Source organism: Carassius gibelio, chromosome B17, assembly GCF_023724105.1.
Source record: "Carassius gibelio isolate Cgi1373 ecotype wild population from Czech Republic chromosome B17, carGib1.2-hapl.c, whole genome shotgun sequence".
Classification (NCBI taxonomy): domain Eukaryota; kingdom Metazoa; phylum Chordata; class Actinopteri; order Cypriniformes; family Cyprinidae; genus Carassius; species Carassius gibelio.
Window position 1 is genome coordinate 9,484,258 of NC_068412.1, and position 20,792 is coordinate 9,505,049.

The 20,792-nt window shown below is 37.6% G+C and overlaps 2 protein-coding genes and 1 long non-coding RNA gene across 3 annotated transcripts in view; all 3 read left to right on the forward strand.

The window, feature by feature from the left end:
- The first annotated feature begins 235 nt into the window (after positions 1–235).
- Positions 236–9,191, forward strand: si:ch211-202f3.3 (calpain-1 catalytic subunit). Its single transcript, XM_052580103.1, has 23 exons — positions 236–270; positions 638–698; positions 2,551–2,811; positions 3,140–3,212; positions 3,572–3,690; positions 3,814–3,947; positions 4,133–4,307; positions 4,664–4,729; positions 5,151–5,236; positions 5,422–5,493; positions 5,593–5,753; positions 5,826–5,986; positions 6,092–6,103; positions 6,276–6,481; positions 6,565–6,622; positions 7,288–7,356; positions 7,463–7,520; positions 7,623–7,684; positions 7,836–7,904; positions 8,035–8,113; positions 8,369–8,485; positions 8,599–8,651; positions 8,778–9,191. The coding sequence occupies exons 1-23, from the start codon at positions 236–238 to the stop codon at positions 8,802–8,804; spliced, it is 2,214 nt and encodes a 737-aa protein (XP_052436063.1). The 3' UTR covers positions 8,805–9,191.
- Positions 9,192–13,011: 3,820 nt separating this feature from the next.
- Positions 13,012–13,971, forward strand: LOC127976731 (uncharacterized). Its single transcript, XR_008157917.1, has 3 exons — positions 13,012–13,426; positions 13,639–13,727; positions 13,847–13,971. It is a non-coding gene; the product is annotated as an uncharacterized LOC127976731 (long non-coding RNA).
- A 1,154-nt stretch (positions 13,972–15,125) lies between these two features.
- Positions 15,126–20,792, forward strand: part of LOC127976729 (calpain-1 catalytic subunit-like) — a 34,436-nt gene continuing 28,769 nt past the window's right edge. Inside the window, exon 1 of the mRNA XM_052581347.1 lies at positions 15,126–15,268. The gene's annotated coding sequence lies outside the window, so the exon portion shown is untranslated. The remainder of the gene's footprint in view (positions 15,269–20,792) is intronic.

The window sequence follows — 20,792 nt, forward strand, 5'->3', positions numbered from 1 at the left end:
AGAATTTACATACCTAAGTAGACCTACCTGTCACAAGTGTTCACTTGCCAAGAAAATGTCAAACACTCTAAGGTTACCTGAGGCCAAGTTAAACCATGTCAGCATATTATGCAGTGCAACAATAAAACGGGCCAATATGGACATAATTTATAGACATATACATCATGCATAAATTATTTGCAGATAATATCAATTGCAATTCAAGATCATTATAATGATGAAACGTGAGTAGAAGATGACATTCAAAGCAAGTCCAGGCATGATGAACAGGTATGTTCCTCACATAATGTATTTTTGGAGGCTGTACATAAACCCATTCTGTAAAAGAGTGCAAAAAATTAAACTGTGATTGTATCCTAACAAGCTGCATACATTTTATAATGCTGACACAGATATAATCTCTGCACATCTTGCCAATTTTTGCTTCTTCTGAGGGGAAATATAATAATGTGCATGCTGTGAAACATGTTGGCCAACATTTTTTTTTTTTTTCTGTGGTAAATGTGAAGGATTTTAGTTTCTCAGAATGACAAAGACTTGCTGCCAATCACTTCTTTGTTAATAAACCCAAAAGATGGGAGTTGGGTGGGGCTTCTGCTTTTTTAAAAGATTGAAGTAGGGCAAACGTATGTAAAAGCCACTCACAGACAGAGAAGACAACCAGGCTTTTGGGTAAACTTTTTTGTTCCAGTCATTTGGTACGTTTACATTTTATTAATTTCAGTGCAATGAGTTTAAGTTCATTAGCCTAATAGGAATGGCTGGTATATATTTTACTTGTAGATACAAACTACTTGGTTGAAAACACTCTTTATACTAATGAAAACTGATTGAATTGTATAAATGCTGGAATTAATTGAATTACTTTTTTTTTTTTTATTCTGTAATCCTTGCAAAGTAAAGTACTTGTGTGCTTGTGTAAATTTACTATAAATTTCTGTAAGAAGTTATTACACAGTGTGTGCATACCTGAAGTATAAACATTAGAATATGCAACTAACAGTAGATAAAATGTATACTACTGTATGAATGCAGTGTAAGTTGCTTTGGATAAAAGCTTCAAATGCCAAATGTAAGTGAAATGTAAATGTTAACAGAAAATCAATAACATTATGGAATTTGTTTAGCTTTAATAGAAAATGTAGATGATTACAATGACTTGTGAAAGTATTCATACCCTTTCTTTATTTCTTTTTTTGTTATGAAGCAGCCTTATGTGAAACTGCCTTCCACTTATTCATACCCTTAACACAAAATATTTAGCTAAAGAACTTTAACAGCCTCAAGTCTTTTTGGGTATGACGCGACAATCATTGCACATCAGCATTTGCCAATTATCTGCAATTATTTTCCTCACCTCTTCACCTCTCAAGCTCTGTCAGGTTGGATGGGGGCAGATGCACATTTTCAGCTTTCTTCTTCTATTCCAGAGCATTTTCAGCTTCCAAATGCTCTGGAATAGGTTTTCATTAAGGTTATCTGCAATAAGCGTTCCATTACTCTGACGAGTCCACATTATGAGGCTGCTACCAGCACACTTTGCTTTTTGGACGGTGCTCTGCAGGTGATGAGCAGAGCTGGTTTACTTCTAACATGATGCTTAGAATTGTGGTTAATCAGACCAGAGAATTTTGTTTTTCTCAGAGTCTGTGAGTCCTTTAGGTGCTTTTTTTTTAAAATTCCAAGTGGGTTTTCATGTGTATTAACTGAAGAGAGAATTGAGTCTTGCCACACAGCCATAAAGCCCAGATTGGTGGAGTGTTGGAATGATGTTTGTCCTGTAGATTTCTCCTTTCTCCACGTATGTTCATGGAGCTCAACTAGAGAGACCATCAGCTTCTTTTCCACCACTTTAACCAACCTCCCATCAGTTGCTCAGTTTGGCCAGGAGGCCAGCTCTAGGAAGAGTTCTAGTTATTTCAAACTTCTTCCTTTGAGGGTAACATAACTACATGCTTCAGTGAAACAGATTTTTTTTCACCTGAACTTTCCCCCCCATGTGTGGCTTGACACAAACATTTTATTGAGGAGTATGTTCCTTTTCAAATCATGCTAATTCAATAGAACTTGCTATGGGTTAACTTTACTCAAAGTATAATAACATGAGCTAAATTTAAATGAGCTTAGTTTCAACTGTCCCAGAAAAGGGTATGAATAATTATGCAATTGAATCATTTTTTTTTTTTTTATATAACTTTGCAAATGTTTTTTTTTTTTTTTTTTTTTTTACTTTACCATTATGGTGTATGAGTGCAGATTGATATGGGGAAAAAGCGGTTAAACATAAGGTAACAACATAACAAAATGTGAAAAAAATTAAGATATATGAATACTTTCGCAAGGCACTGTATAACAAAAGACTACAACATGCAAGACATGCAAGTCTGCTGTCAGGGTATGAACACCTCTTAAATGATTTTAAAATGAAGATCAACAGATTGGGGCTGGGATTTCTGGACGACAGGGAATGTCATGTGGCAAATTTGCTGGACATTATAATATATTTGTACTGTTATTGTCTTTTCCCTCTTAAAAAAATAATGAATCCAGATAGATTTTAAAATGCCTCCTCCAGCGGTTCCCCATGGCATGTGCTTAAAAGTTATAAACAACCGCAACATGAAGGGTGGCATGGGCTCTGAAACAAATCCTCTGAAGTTCATGGATCAGGACTGCAATGTTTTACAAGACTACTGTCTAAAGACAAAACAGAGATTTGTTGACGACTTTTTCCCACCTGATCCCCGTTCTATTGGTGAAGGGCTGCTGGAGCCAGATGATATGGCCAGGGTGGAGTGGATAAGACCAACGGTATGTAGGCAGACCTGTGTTTTGCTTGAGGCATTTGGCAGATGTGTTCTCACAGTGTTGCTCAACATCGTAGAAGGAGTGTGAAACATAATATTTTGTTGAAAGCTAAAAGAGTCTTATTTCAGAGTCTTAAGTCAGTTGACTGTGACAAGCTAAATGCTTAAAAAAACATAATAAACTTGATCTGTAGCTACATATTACAGCAGATTATGGTCCTTTTCAGAAAAATGAAAAAGAGAAAGGAATTATTAAAACACCATCATTGAAAATATCCTTTTCACAGGATGGATCAGTTGACCAATAACGAAGGTGTATTATTTTCTTTCAGGTATTGTGTCCAAACGCAGCTGAATTGATTGTAGAGACAGTGTCCAGGTTTGACTATGCCCAAGGAAGAGTAGGTATGTCTGGGTAACCACAAAATTTATGTTTTAACTCACATGTCCAGCAACACACTTGCCAAGAGGTTTCTAGTGAATCTGTAGACACTGATTGGCTGGTTCAGGTGCATGCGTTTAATTAGGGCTGGAGGAGGTTTGGACACTCCTGCGATCAGACAAATTTGTTTGCCCTGGGAAATTTTTACACCATTTTGATACTTTTTAAGTACTGTATTTCTATTTTTAAACCTATACAGCAAGTGTAAACTCAGTCATGAAAAACGTCCATTCACTAGCCAAGCTAAAAATTCAGATGTGAGTTGAGATAAGAAAGATATCAAATTCACTGAGGTAACTTGTGTTTTTTTTCTTCTTCTTAGGTAATTGTTGGTTTCTGGCCTCTGTTGGGGCTCTAACATTTCAAACCAAATTACTACAAAAGGTCGTTCCTGATGGACAATCATTCAGCCACAATTATACTGGTCTATTTCACTTCAGAGTAAGTTCCTATCTTTTCCATGACATAACTGACAGCATCAAAACAGCAAGCCATAGCACTACCTGTTTTGTGTTTCATTGTATCAGTTGTTCTATCACATTTCTGCTATCATGAATTTTACAGTTCTGGCGGTTTGGAAACTGGTACGATGTTGTGATTGATGACAAACTGCCGACGATCGGCCGCCAGCTGATTTTTGTGAAATCAAAAACATTTAATGAGTTCTGGCCTGCCTTGCTGGAGAAAGCCTATGCCAAGTAAGTGCATGTACATCTTTTTCTGTGACTTTATAAAGTCTCATCAATAAAGCAAAACAACTGTGCTGATGTGTTCAATACAAGCACGGCTGTAATTGGGCCTGTGCTTCATGTGCTGTAATCGTCCTCAAATATATGTTTGTTACACTATGGTAAATGATTTTGAGTTATAATGTCTGTTCCAGGCTGTGCGGCTCCTACGCTGACATGCATGCTGGTCGAGTATCTGAGGCCCTATTGGACTTTACTGGTGGGGTTCATATGCACTATGAACTGAAAACAGCTCCTACTGATCTGTGGGACATAATGCACCGTGCTTACCAGTCAGGGGTCCTTATGGGATGTGAAACTCCGGCAGGGGTAAGCAAAGAGTAATTATATCTTAAGCACACTAAAAACATTAATACAAATTATTTTTGTGATTCCTTTCATTGTATAGATTACATTTAAAGATGCTGTTATTTAGATGTTCACTATATCTAGACCCCAAATTCCCCTACTTCAACCACACACACACACACACTCTCTGCAAAACCCCTCCAATATCTTTTCTCTTGTATGCCTAGACAAATATATATATATATATATATATATATATATATATATATATATATATATATATATATATATATATATATTATATGTGTGCCATCTTTAACACTTACACAGTGCCATCTGTCTCCTGGTAATTTTTGTTTATGTTTCTACATAATCAGAATGAAGAGCGATTACCAAATGGCATAGTTGTGGGCCACGCTTACACCGTGACAAAGGTTTACCAGGTAAGACTACATGAATGGGCTAATCTTAATTAAAATTTGGGAGGAGGTAACCCTGACTCTATCCAGCTTTATTTTTTTATGTATTAAGATTCATTATTACTGTGTGAGGAACATATTAAGCATGGACTCTAATCACAGGTTGCTTCCGATAAATTTTTCTCAATCCTTTCCAGACTTCACAAGCTTGTTCCTGTTACAAAGTGTGTGGGAACTTGCTAGGAAAAATATTTTATCATCCACTGAATATAGTGTACAAATAATAAAAAATAAGCATTTTTTACTTTACAGTTTTTACTTTTACTTTTAAGTATTGCAAAATTGTAATTTTTTTATAGTCTATTAAAGATGCAATTACAAATATTACAAATGTCTGTCACATGTATATACCACTACAAATTGCAGTTGAAATCATGCTCAACAGGTCATGAGTGGTAGAAACCCAGTTAAACTGGTTAGATTGTTCAACCCTTGGGGAGACAGTGAATGGAACGGAGACTGGAGTGACAAGTAAGCTCTGCTTTTATTCAACATTATTGCAGATAAACAACTAGCAGAACAACTGACAGTAAAAATATAAAACATCATTTCTTTTTCTGCAAAAAGCAAAGGGAAGCAGACGTGCAGTCAATTATAATTTTATAATTGTCAAAGTTATCTTTTGTCCTGATGTTTATTTTGCATAAATCTTTCAGCTCACCTTTGTGGAACACAGTGAGCAATGAGGACCACAAACAACTCCAAGTGAATGAAAATGGAGAGTTCTGGTGAGCATGAACCATGTTTTTATTTACACTAAATGTACTAAAACACAAAATACACTTTTTGTCTAGGATCATTTTAATTTATATATATATTTTTTGCAGGATGTCAATGAACGATTTCCGTAGAACATTTGACAACATGGATATCTGCTGCACCTGTCCTGATTTTCTGGAGGGGAAGTCTGCTTGTCACTGGATTTCCAAGTTCCACCATGGCAGCTGGGTTTCTGGGAGCACAGACGGAGGCGGCATAAGTTATACAGGTGCTTTTCCTAAATTATAAAGCTGGTTATGAAATCAAATCTGCTTCTAACACCACTCTTCTGGGACGTTAGACAGCTTCTGTAAAAACCCCCAGTTCTGGCTGAAGATTGAAGAGTTGGATAAGGCCTGTGAACAGGGCCAGAATAATGTTCTGGTGACTCTCATACAGAAACCTGACAAGAGACACAGACGCCGCTCTGCACACCATGGCATCGGCTTCTACGTGTTTGCAGTCAGTATTAACAACAAAAAGCAATAAATATATTTGTATTGTGTGTATGATTTCTTTTGTGTTTGAAGTGTAATCTTTATTTCTTTTTATTTTGAACTTTCACAGATTCCACCTGAGGCAAGTGAAATATAAATGATATCAAAGTTTCTTGTGTTAATCACATTGGTTTAAAAAAAATGCACTGTGTATTTCAGGTTGTATCAATACATATCAGATCATTTGTTATACCTTTCTGACACATTCAATTCGCATGTTCAAGGAAACTACATTTTGTATCATTATCTATTAGATGAGATCTGAGGGAAAGTTTGGATCAAGCTTTTTCCATGGAAGAAAGCCTGTGGTAACAAGCGAGCCCTTTCAACGTGCAAGACAGGTGATGAAATTCTTCAGGCTGGAGCCCGGAGAGTATCTCATCGTGCCATCCACACACCAGCCCAAAATGAAAGGAGAATTCATCCTGTCCATTCTCTGCAAAAATGAGATCCACATTCAGTAAGTTGCATGAAGGGTTGATAGACTGACCTTTTTTACTTATGCTTGGAAAAAATACTTTTTAATTGTATTTTTTTTTTTAGAAAGGACACAGAAAGAATTGAGAAAGATTTTCTTGTGGATCTTTTGGGCGGGTCTGAGGTAATAATACACATAATCATTGTGTAAAATGCAATTAGATAATTACACACTGAAATAATTAATCTTTCAGCAAATCTGCAATTATGGGCAGCTAAATCCTGTTTTTGTTATTGCACCTATAAGATGGAAATAAAACCATCTATTATAACTCTGCTTTAAGGACTCTAGCATGATGTTGGATATGACGATAATAATATACTGTATATAGATCTGCTACGCTGCTGCTGTTGGTTGTAGAATATTGCTGCTACTGCAAACAAGTACAGGGACATGCTACTGCCATTGCATATGGCGATACGGTGCAATGAGTATTTAAGAAATACTGCGGCTGCACAAATGGCATATAAAATAACCCATAGCAGATCTATACAGGTGGAGCTGGGGAAGGTGGAATGTGATTACTCTAGTGATTACTAGCCAGCCTTATAAATGCATGGCAGTAAGCTCTTTGGGTGCATATGGAACATGAACAAATCAACTTGTGCCATTCTGAATATCATCAGTTGTATTAGCAACCCATCAGCCTGCACCATCTACAGTTTTATGACGAAACTATGCATTCATTCATTCATTTGTGTGTGTGTGTGTGTATGTAACTTATGAAACAGTTCAGTTCCAGTTGCCATTTTAGCAGTTTTTTCTTCATTATCTTTTCACACGTCCAGGTCCATTACACTGAAGATGTGGAGGAAAGATCAAAAACTAAAGCACTGTTTCGGCAATATTCCGATCAAGTAAATATGAAGCTAATATATTATCAAAAATTCCATTAAAAACCACTGCTGCTGTGCTTTGCAATATAACAAGCTTCAAGCTCTTTAATGTCTTCTTTGGAAACAGTATCAAGTTGTTGATGCTGAGAAGCTTCAAAGGCTTCTCCATGAAAACCTACTTGGAGGTGAGTGTTTTAAAAACCCTGTCCATTCTATGTGAAATATACTGTCTGTAGCTAGATTTTAAAAATCTTAGAAATATATCTTTTGTGGCTTATACCTGTTAGGGCATAAAAACCCTGAAGGATTTGGCCTGGATTCCTGTAGAAGTATAATAGCCATGTCAGATGTATCCTTTATTCGTTAAGAATGTCATTTAATAATAAGTAATGTTATTATAAAAATAATTTGTTGAATGATGATGATTTATATCCAGGTTTAGTCATTGTAAAGAAACTACAAACTCTAGAAACATTCCATGACTGTAACAATAACAATAGTTAAATGTTACTGGAAGACTCCTCGGACCAGAGTTCATTCGTCTTTGGAACCGTATTTTGACATACAAGGTGAGTGGATTCGAGTCCAGAATTTAGCTATGGATTTTTATTGTATTTAGAAAAGTAATGTAGTTATGTATTTAGTTATTACATTTTTATCAAGAACATTTTTTCAAAGCGTTTTTTTTTTTTTTCACAGAATATCTTCTACAGCATGGATTCTTCCAGAGATGGTGTTCTGTCATTCAGCGAACTGCAAAATGCATTAGAGAAAACAGGTTGAGACAGTTTATGCTTTGCTTTGGTGAACTGTTGTTGAAAATATTGTAATGTTCCTAGTAGTATTCAATATTTGCATTACCTTTAATATCACAGTAAATAAATAATCACAGCCTGCATTATAGCCACCCTCTGTGTCCAGTGAACAATAAAACTGAACACAGTGGTATCAATATAATATTGATATTGATATAACATGTTCATTCACACATTGCATACTGTATTTACTGTACGCCATGGTTATTATACCCTAGGACTGCGTCTAAATGAAGACATCCTAAATCTGATGTTTGTGCGGTACAGTGGGGCTACTGAACAGATCTCTCTGGAGGGTTTCATATGCCTTGTCATGCGTTTGAATTGTGCGGCCAGTGAGTAGGACTCCATGTAGTAGACAGAAACTACATATATGTTTTTGTTCCATCCTTTCATGCTCATGAGCTACATACTCCTGGGAATAATGAATCGTTATTCTTTTTATCAGGAATATTCCAGAGACTGTGTGAAAATGGAAAGATTACTCTTGATGAGAGTGAGGTAATTCTTGTGATACTTTTTTTTATATTATATATTATATATATTATATATTAGATATTTCCAAACACATGCACTTTCTTAATAGTTCCTAGATTTACAACCTGTTTCTGTGTATCTGTGTTTTAGTGGATAGGGCTCACCATGTACTCATGAGGGAATGACTGCTAGCCAAGAGGTTACCAACAAATGCGAGAAGCAGTGCGAAAAGAAAACATCAGCTTGGTTATCAAAAACAAACAGCGATTTAGGCAATCTAAACATGTCTTGTCTTTTTCTTTTATTCCTTTTTTTTCTATATCAAACTGATAAATGGTGATTGTTATATTATGCCCTGCCCTTTTATCCCTCTATTAAAATGCTTTTCTCTTTTTCTTAAAATTCATTTAATATACCAATTTTATATGATCAAACTGTTTGTAGTAATTGCAAAAAAATCTGTCTATTTTCCATTTTTCGAAAAGTTATGCATGTTATCTATGTATTTCTCATTGTATACACTTGGAGTCACTGTTGGTGTAAAGTAAAGCATATTCAATGCTATTTTAAAGTTCTGATGCTCTTGTGATTGTCAAGTAGGAATATTTCTCAACACAACATCATATAAGGGGACTTTAGGCCACATTTAGTTCTACAATACATGGAAAGATCGATCTATTTGCAGTCATTTTCATCTAAATGACAGATTCTTTGGTTCCCGCAGAACACACAAGAGAAAATATTCAGCTGTCTTTTGAATTTTTCTTACAGTATGTATACTATACTCTATTTTAAGATATAAACTATTAATTTTAGAAACACTTGAATGACAATTGTTCCTATTGTATGAATAGTTATATGGGTTTGATTACTTTGTCTTTAGCCTGCAAATTTAGTGCTTTAGTGTAAGCATTACTATTTCAATTAGTTATATTTTCAACTCAAAAGTAAATATTAAAATAATGTGGTTATTTCAATATGTTGTAATTTATTATTTTGTAAATGAACACAAAATAATGAATACACTGAGATTTTATACATTACAGTCTCATTTTCATATATTCATATACAAAAATTAAATATGTTTGCTTGTTGCTGTCTGTTGCCAGTGTTGTTTTGCTATCACTTTCTTAAGAATTATCTGATGGACACAAATTGTCACAAATTATAAAACATTCAAAAACATTCAAAGTGGTTCGCTGGTTGTGCTATTCCTTAATGTGCAGTTACATTTACCTTTGCTCGTAAATATATTTCATTTAGTCAGTCCTGACAGTGTCATGAAATATTTTAGTGTTTATTTTAGTGTTTCATGGGGGCGTTTGTATAAGTGAAAGTCACATGTTGGACTGTTACCTACTTTAGTCAGTCTTTCAAGAGATTGAGTTTACAATGTTGTTATTCTGGACCATGAAATCCATACTGCACAGTAGGTGTGAGGCACCTGAATATTCTTTACACACTTACATGATTAACCTCATGAAGTCGACTGAATGGCAGGAAAAAAATGAATGCAAAAAGAAAAGAAAACAGTAGTCCACAGGTGTCGAGCACAAAACCAGACACAGAGAGAGAAAAAAAAAAAGTATTTTTCTGTAACTTTCAGACCAACCAGATCCTTGGAGGTGTGATGTACTGTATATAAGTTTAATTAATTAACTTTAACTAACCAATTTTAAAAATGAATGCATTCATTTTGTGTGTGTGTGTGTGTGTGTGTGTTAAAACATGATTAATTGAAGAACACTATATAAGCTTTAAAAAGTTTAACCAGCTTTATTTATTATTATTATTATTATTATTTTACTTTTGATTCATTGTATTGATGCTTGAGTATTATAACACTCAGTAAAAGAGAGACAGGATAATATGAAATTAGAGTCACATCTCAATTCAGGTAAATAACTTTAACTTTTTAAATATCAAATTTGTTTGTATATTTTGATGAAGGTTCTCCTACTAAACCTGCGAAGTTCAGGGGTCAGGACTGTCAGAAGCTGATCCAGAAATCTGTAATGGAATGATAAGATGGATACAATTGCAAGAAAAAGTGAGTTTATTGGTAAATGCAGGAACAGAGATGATGCTCCTAATAATTTACAGAACTCTTTCCAAAATTTGGACACAAATTGGGACCCCTGGACGAAGGTGTGAGCGAAGGGGACTTCGACTTCGGAATCCAGACTCGGAAAAATTGGTGACTGGTACCCTAGACTACACTCAAACAGAGGGAGGCCCGTGGATGACACTGGTAACGGTTTATGTGCAAAATTCACTCTGTCTGACCATTGCTCTGGGGATGGTAACCAGAAAGATAGACTGACTGTAGCTCCTAATAATTTACAGAACTCAAAATTTCGACACAAATTGGGACCCCCTGTCAGAGACCATGTCCATCGGGAGGCCATGTAAATGAAAGACGTGGTTTACAACCGTCACCACAGTCTCCTTGGCTGAAGGTAATTTGGGCAAGGGAATAAAATGTGCTGCCTTCGAGAACCGGTCCACTACGGTTAAAACAACTGTCATGCCATTAGAGGGCGGGAGGGTGGTGAAAAAATTTAGTGCAATGTGGGACCAGGGTCTCAATGGGACAGACAGCAGATGAAGTAACCCATCAGGAGGTCAGTTAGATGTTTTACCAATGGCACAAACTGAGCAAGCCAAAACAAAACTGTGTTTGTCGCGAGCCATTAATTGCCACCATAATCGTTGCTTAACTACATAAGTCTGATTTACTCCTGGATGACGAGCATTGTTGGTGCAATGACCCCATTGAATGACTTTGAAAAGTAACTCCTCGGGTACAAACAGTCGACTCGGTGGGCAACCGGGCCTGAGGCATTACCCCTTCTAAGGCCGACTTGACCTTCGATTCGACCTTCTATGTGAGTGTGGAGATAGCTATCTTCTCAGGCAAAATGCACTCGGTAGTAACCGGGTGTTCGGGTGGATCAAAAATGCGAGATAAACAATCGGGTTTTATGTTTTTGGACCCTGGGCGGTACGAGAGAGAAACCTCTGAAGGCCTTACGGGAATCTGGACTTGGCCAATCTATCACAGCCTTTACCTTGTCAGGATCCATACGCACTCCCTCAGAAGAGACGATGCAACCTAGGAAAGGAACAGACTATGCATGAAAAGCGCATTACAAAAAAGCCCATTCTCTAGCAACCTCTGAAGCACTAAACATGCACCACAGTGGATTTTGCACCACAGTATCGTTGTTTCCATGCGGAATGTTAAAGAACACGACACACACACATCTTGTAAAAATTCTGTAGAATTCAACCAATCCGATAATGGGGGGGTTTGGGGGAGGTTTGATGTCTGAGGCTGAGACTACATGTGTGTGAACCCGCATCTGCGCATCTTTGACTATAAGCAATGAGGCCTAGTAACTTCAAAAACAGTAACTCCTCATTGCAGAGAAATATTATCAGTAGCCTGTCGAAGCTATTTTACTAATAAAAGTCTGTGCTGTTGTCGTTGTCACGTGCAGTAATGTGTGTGTGTGTGCATGTATGAAAGCAGAGTAACCTACTGCATATAGTTTTAGTTATATTAGCTATCAACCCAAGCATGATCCGGAACTATGAAGGTATTTTTGATTCAAATTAACTGAGCACCTGTGGCAGTGCGATTTGTAGTTGTAGAGAAAAGCCACACATGTGTATCAGTAAATTTGAAGTCACAGAGTGAAATGTTTTAAGAGTTGCAAACCTGTAGCCTTTTTTTCTCTCCCACAAACACAACACAACAGTTACACCTTCTCAAATTCTTCATTGCAGGTGCACAAATCCTATTCTACAAATCACACATTTAGAAACTCGTACGCTCACATTTTTGAAACAATTGCTGCAGTGAATGTGGTGCAAAACGCATTTACACACCCGCATCAAGAAATGTGAAGTCTTGGAGAAATGTTGCACATCCGCAAATCAGTACGTGAATTCATCAAATGAGAGTTGCACACTTGTAGAATATTTTCTCAGAAATGTCTTGTATATTTTTCTAACACAAACACAAAGTACATAACTACAGCTTCTTGAATCTGCTGCGATGAAGCTCAAACACTGTTTTTTCGCTTTCAAGCGACAAGTTTCGCGCTCTCCCTTTTGCACCGAGATATTTGGTTCAAAAGTGATTTGTGCATCTGTAGAGGTAGTGGGCGGGACTGTTTAGAGATTAGAGAATTTCAGCCAATCAGAAGAGCTACTGAGCCAGTAGATATACGCCCCAAGCAGTTTTACGCCCCTGTTGTTCCTCATGCGTCCAGTAGGGGAAGGCAGTATATTAGTATATGAGCCCAGTCATTTATAAGAACAGCAGACCATATCTATATGTATGATAGCAGCAGACCTTCTTGAAGTGATACGGATGAGGTATGTTAAATAATCTGCTAAAGTACTTGTTGTTGATTGTATTGTGTAATGATGCAACATTTATTATTTATAAAAGATTGATCAATTAAATAAGAAAGAATAGCGATATCAATTCAAAAGATGGATCAGTTTATTTCGAGAGGCAAAAGTACTTGATTGAGTCAGATGTTCTGTCTGACTCAAACTTAACTAACCACAGTCTATCATCAATGGACAAAAAAAAAAAAAAAAAAAAAAAAAAAAACAATCAAAGTGACTTGACACTTTTTCCAAGTGTTCCATCAATATTGTTCATTGAAGATCAGGAGCGAATTGATGTTATCTACACTCAGATGACTTCAATTTTGGATGGCACACCTACACACACCCACAGTGACCAGATCAGATTCATTATGGATGTCCCTTTTCCAGAGGTATGGTCTTGTGTGTTAGTTGTGCTCTGCATGGTGTCATATTCACATTGTTTTTAATGTCAAATAGTTTATCCATAATGTAAGATCATTGCTATAAAATAATAGTTTTGTGCTTAATATAGAAAAGGAACTTTGGATTTTGTTGTAAAAAAAAAAAAAAAAGCAAAATGATGCTTGGCTTATTTGGGCTGTGATAAATCTTTCTCTGGTAGTCCATCATCTGTGCTCTTGCTGTTGTGAAAGATGTGTCCATCTAGGAGGCTGAGGAGAAATTCCTTCGAGGACCTGTCATTGACGCAAGGTACTGTAAGGATCCTATAAAGGAAAAAAAAATTGAAACATGACATCCTGCCATTATTTATAAATAACCATTGTTTTCTACCACTATGCAACTTTTGCTTTTTTATTTATTTTTATCAGTGAGTGGGATCACTTTGACCGCAGGATAAAGAAACAATTAAAGAAGAGTGGCAAACCATTGGAGAGTCATCTACAGGAGTCATGCTGTTAAGAAATAACCAAGTCATGGTGTTAATAAAATTTTTTTGTGAACAACAATATTGTCTTTCTTTTAAATGACCCTTAGAACTTTAGAAAATTGTTAAATTTTGTTGGTCTTCATAAAATGCTATGTAGAACATGTTCTGTTGCTGTATAACGAGCAATTGTGAATTGTAAAGCAAATATTTCATTTAGGATCCATATGATTACACAGTACTGTATGTCTAATGGCCTGAATATGGTTAATATCTAAATATAACTTAATATAAATTCACAACATCATATATCAGTCAATCTCTGTATATAAAAACAGTTTATAAATATATATAAATAATACATTTTACAGTAGGTCATAGGTCTGCAGCCTCCCCCTACTGGACGCATGAGGAACAACAGGGGCGTAAAACTGCTTGGGGCGTATATCTACTGGCTCAGTAGCTCTTCTGATTGGCTGAAATTCTCTAATCTCTAAACAGTCCCGCCCACTAACTCTACAGATGCACAAATCACTTTTGAACCAAATATCTCGGTGCAAAAGGGAGAGCGCGAAACTTGTCGCTTGAAAGCGAAAAAACAGTGTTTGAGCTTCATCGCAGCAGATTCAAGAAGCTGTAGTTATGTACTTTGTGTTTGTGTTAGAAAAATATACAAGACATTCTGAGAAAATATTCTACAAGTGTGCAACTCTCATTTGATGAATTCACGTACTGATTTGCGGATGTTCAACATTTCTCCAAGACTTCACATTTCTTGATGCGGGTGTGTAAATGCGTTTTGCACCACATTCACTGCAGCAATTGTTTCAAAAATGTGAGCGTACGAGTTTCTAAATGTGTGATTTGTAGAATAGGATTTGTGCACCTGCAAGAAGAATTTGAGAAGGTGTAACTGTTGTGTTGTGTTTGTGGGAGAGAAAAAAAGGCTACAGGTTTGCAACTCTTAAAACATTTCACTCTGTGACTTCAAATTTACTGATACACATGTGTGGCTTTTCTCTACAACTACAAATCGCACTGCCACAGGTGCTCAGTTAATTTGAATCAAAAATACCTTCATACATTGTTTAACACCACAAAAGTAGTCTGTACTGACACATCTCTGGCAGGAAAGGATACTCAAACATTACATGACTTGGGTCTGGCTGTCTGTGACTAAGAAGGATGGGGGGAGGGACTAGTCCAACCCCCAGAAAGACAGTGAAGACCTCAGTAGTGGTTGTTTTTTAGCTGCTCTGGTTTAAGAAACACCTCCTGTCACTTAATTTGCAAACAGGCCAAGTAAATTATTAGTTGCACCCTTTTTTGAACTCAGTGGAAACAGAAGAAAACAGATCAATAAGTGGTAAGTTTAGTTTTAGTTAAGAAATTTTCAGACAGATTTTAGACACTGTAGTCTCAGCACCAGCCTCATACTGCACTTGATTGATTCTCCCTTGGAACTGGAATGTTACATGCTAGCAATGATAATGCTTGTATTTGAAATAGGAAATTAACTTTTCAGGATATTGGAAACTGGTTTTACAAAATGCAATACAATCACTCGCTCACCAATTTTGTGTAAAATTATATTCCAAGTTTGTTGGCCTTTTTGCATTTCAGCTTTGTGAATTATTGAAAGTGTGCAACTTGAACCTAATTTAAAGGCCCAGGTACAAATTTTCTACTTTTGCTCTATCTCACACACTCCATTTAACAACTCCATTGACTGAGTCTGGATGGATGTTTCTGGACCTTTCTTTTCAAGCGTTCAGTCACTCGCACATGTTCTGTCCATGTGGGCTCAAGTTAAGTCATATGCCAGAATATTAGTGATTTGATTAAGTAGAGTTCTTTTTTTCTTTAGGAAGACAGCAAGTGTCAATCAGTTAAGCTTTTAATGATATATGTGCACCATTTTAGGGAGATAAATTGCTAATTTTAGAACCCAAACCTTGTCTCCTACTCTTTTACCCTCACCTTGATCTCAGCTACCCTAACTTGAGAATCAAACATTTTTGCGATAAAAGTTGGATGGAATACCTAAAAAAGAGATTTTGGATTCCTGATCAAAATGGAAGCAAATCTTAAAGATTTAAAGATCCGATGTGAAAGTATGTGTTGATTATGTTGTCTTCAGTTTTAGGTGCATGTTTCAAGAGATTCAGGGAAATGTACCAGTGGTGAACAACCAAACACTTTAACTTGACTTTTTAGGCAGTGCAAATCTGGTTGGCAAAAGCTATTTTAGCTAACTCAATCCACTGTTCCCCACACGATTGTATATTATTATTGTAGTATTGCAAGTACTGTCATTTGCAATTTGTACTATTAACACTTGACATCTGGCAAAAAACATTTTTGTTGTTTATTTAATACAAACAGTAGCTACCACTATTTATATTCCATTATTATTTCTGAAAGTGTGTTGATAGAAGATTTTGACGTAGTTTGCTGGGACTTAAAATAATTGGATTCTTATGAACTACTTTATACCCCATGACATGCCTGTTTATTTGTCAATACATTCTGCTAAAGGAGTCATCATTTTTATTATGTCGGAATATTCACATATTTCACTGGCTGTATTTCAGGGGGGTATTCCAGAAGGCAGGTTATGTGACATACCCAGGTATATTTAAAGTAAGGATGTGGATAAACTCAGCTTTCGGTTCCAAAAACGGAGGTCACTTTCAAAGTAGCAACACTCTAAATATAACCTGCTCCGGAGTAGGTTCTGTTTTAGGGACAGCTTACTTCAGTGCTATTAGTGTATGTCTGATCTACTGACCAGAGTCAAGTTGGCATGACAGATTGAGCACAATATTTTTTATTATTACAATATACAGTGCCAATAAAAAAAAAAAAATCTTTTTTTTTATTGCATATTTTTCACAATTAAAAGATTCAGATCTTCAAACTAATTTTAATAACACACCAAGACAATGCAAGTAATTACAAAATTCTGTTTCTAAATGATGATTTAATATATCAAGGGAGAAACACACAACAAAGATGAAGAAGAATTATCCACACAGAAGGAATCCACAGAAGGTTGCCAGGTAACATACGCACAACTCAGCTTTAACACTGGACAACACAGAATGCACAAACTTGACTTAATAAAGGAGTGCTTGACAAGGGAAAGGATGAACTAATAATGACATCTGATGAGTGGGACGGGGCCAAGAGCCGTGGGAACACATGGAGGGTACATGAGCTAGCTGGACGCTTCACGCTCCGGGCAGACAAGAGGCGGCGGCTTGTGCATTTATGTTTAAAAAGCTTGGTGTACAAACACTGTCATTGTTGGTAGACACTGTAAGTTCACTTCCACCATTATAACTGCAGTCTATATTCCACCGTATGCTAATGCCAAGCTTGCTATGAATGAACTGCATGCGGCCATTAATAAGTAAGTTAGTTTGTCACAGGTGATTTTAATCACTCCACATTAAAGACATTGCTCCCCAAATTCCATCAACATATTTCCTGCCACAATAGAGGAGACAAACTTTGGTTTATTCCAAATAATCACCCCTCATCAACTGTGTGAAGCCATCAGTGAGGACCATCAAAGTGTTGCCAACTGGAGCAGACGCTTTACTTCAGGACAGCTTTCAATACACAGACTGGAGTATGTTTGCTTCTTAGGCGGCCTGTGGCTCTAACATGGACATTGACTTGATATCTATACCTCCTCTGTACTGGATTACATCAACATTTCTGAATTCCCGGACATGTGCTTAGGGCATGTGCAGAGAAGCTTGCAGGGGTCTTCACAGACATTTTCAACCTGTTCCGCACCAAAGCAACTTTGCCAACATGCTTTAAGTCCACATCCATTGTGCCAGTGCCGAAATGCTCCTCCCCGATATGCTTGGCCCTGTGCCAGAACAGCGAGTTCATGGTGCCACTTTTTCTTAATGCGAGTTTCCATAGTGACACGTCGATTTGACGCTTTGTTGCTTTGTTAAGAATGTCTTGAGTCTTAACCAGGAACATAAATTAAGCATGCTTTCTGGAATACACCCCTGGTCAACTGAAACAGAGACAAATACAAGGCACCTTTGTCCATCCCTCACAATAATAGTCTAGAAATTAAAAGTGCTTTGTCTTTATCTGTGGGTCTTTTTTGTGCACATTGTGTAAATCAAAATTTGCCAAGTCATTCAGTGGCTATAGAAAATTAGCTGAAATTGAGTTTAAAGTTAAAGGCTACTAGTTTTTGTAAAAATTCCTAAGTTAAAGACTCTTAACCATGATTAATTATGGTTGTATAGAGCAAAGGTATTTAAGTTTGGTCCTTGAGTTCTATTTTCTGGCAGAACCCTTATGAAAAAGAAGTTTATGCAAGTGTGCTATTAGTATACTTCTTTTAAGCTAAATAGGAAGGTATGTGTGGTGAGTGGGGCGGGGCCGAGGGACGTGGGAACAAGGAGTGAGGCCAGCGGAATGATTGGGAAATCAGTGACAACTGCCCCCCAACGCCAGTATCGAGTCCCACGTAGGAGATGGAAGGATATAAAACTGGAGCAACGATAGTGAAGGACGAGAGAGGACCAGGCCTGGGCCTTATTTGATGTTTTGCTTTTTATTTCCGCGCATCAGTTGCCCGTGAGGGGCTGATGCGCTGTTTTGTGTTTATTTTGAATTAAAGTCTGCCGCGGATTCACCACAGCAGCGAGGGATCTTCAGCAGCGCGTCCCTCCTTCTCCCGGGCTTCGGGAAAATCTCCATACTCATCGGGAAGAAGGAGGTGAGAACCGGCGCACAATCAAAATTAACTTTAATGACACGAAATAAACACAAAACATCGCACCAGCCCCTCATGGACGACTGGTGCGCACAAAATAAAAAGCAATCATAAAATAATGTCCAAGGCCTGGTCCTCTCTCGTCCTTCAAGGTCGTCGCTCCAGTTTTATATCCTTCCATCTCCTACGTGGGACTCGATACTGGCGGTGGGGCTCAGGTGTAGCTCATCTTCAATCACTACACCTGGCCTCACTCCTCGTTCCCACGCCTCTCGGCCCCGCCCCACTTGCCACAGATATATTTCTATGTTATAACTTCCCGAAAAAAAATACGAAAAACATATAAAACAAACTTCTAGCGAAATACTAACAGCATCTTACTTACCAATCCAAAAGAAATGTTGCAAGTTCGGAGTCGAACCTCATTTCTTTCAAATACATCAGTTGTCTCCAGCGATTGAAAGCAGTGCCAATGTTTACTCTGGTTCGGCTCCTTTTCTTATCGTATTTGTTTTGTGATTCCGAGCGCGGTTGTTTCCTCTTGCCAAAGGCTTCAGCCATCCTTCCGCTTTCTTCCCTGAACTGAAATAAAGTAGTGGGCTGTACTTTCCACACGACTGACATCAGGTTCAAGTACACCCACAAGCCGTGCGAGTTATTCATGTATTGCAGGTTGGCTGGTGGTTATGTTGCCCGCATACCGGCTCCCATGGCCAAACTGGTATTACGACACCTGTCGGGCCGGGGCTAGTAATGCTAATGCTAATTAAGGTTGATATCTCTGCAGCACTATAACTTGACATTTTTTTAATGACATCATCGCCCTTATTTCTTCTCATTCTTTTGATGCATGTAGGTCATTTTTTTTTATATTTTTACCTCAATTTTTACACATGGCACCTTTAATCATACTAGACTTATACTTACAAAAATTCTAAATATATTTGAGCTTTACTCCTAGAATTTGTGTTTTCATTGTTATACGGTAGAGGGTGCTAGTACATATCTTCTGCACAGAATTCCCAAATAAACACAAGTGAAGAAGAAAAAAGAAACACCCAATACTAACACATTGTGGCGAGTTGGGCGGGGCCGAGAGGCTTGGGAACGATGAGTGAGGCCAGGTGTAGTGATTAGAGATGCGCTGCACCTCCGCCCCACCGCCAGTATCGAGTCCCACGTAGGAGATGGAAGGATATAAAACTGGAGCGACTATAGTGAAGGAGGAGGGAGGACCAGGCCTGGGCCATATTTTATGTTTTGGTTTTTATTTGAATATTAAAGTGATGTTTTATTGTGCGCCCGGTTCCCTCCTCCTTCTTCCGGATGAATATGAAGGTTTTATTATTACACACATGTAACACAATCTTCCGACTAAAAAAGCATCAAAAGTGTTACATTATGGAATAAAATATTGCGAGAGAGGACCAGGCCTGGGTTTCTCTCGTCCTTCACTGTCGTCGCTCCTGTTTTATATCCCTCCATCTCCTCCGTGGGACTCGAGACCGGCGAGTGTCGCAGCTGTCCCTCATCTCCAATCATTCCACCGGCCTCGCTCCTCGTTCCCACGTCCCTCGGCCCCGCCCCACTCGTCAAACTTGTGTTCGGGCCGGCCTACTCTCACGTTGTCCTGAGACCCCGGCCAGGATACGTGATATATACACGCGATATATACGGGATATATTTCAAACTATTGAGAAATTTAGTTTTGGTGATTTTTTTCTGTAAAGCTGTTAGAACAATCTCATGCAAAGGCAATAGCTCTATCAGACTAAACAATGGGACCAAACAATTCCCAAACTCTATAGGGGTGTTGCATCCGAGAGGGAAACACAACGGTTTGCAAAAGTGATGCTTGGCAAGCAGTTTGGCTGCAATGCATCTTGGCATAGGCATAACCAATTAAAAATTCAGAGATGTCTAGAGACCTCTAAACCCCAACCCTACACCTAACCCTATTTCTAACCATATTAAACTTGTTGATCAGTAAAGGTGTCCTTGGAGGTCCTGGAAGGGAGCAAATGTTTTGAGCTTGGTAACAGTATAAGCAAGACCTTTTTTTGTATTCAATGTGTCAGTCTGTCCGAGAACACCTCATTCAATATCAATAATAGGTATATTAAATACTTAGTAA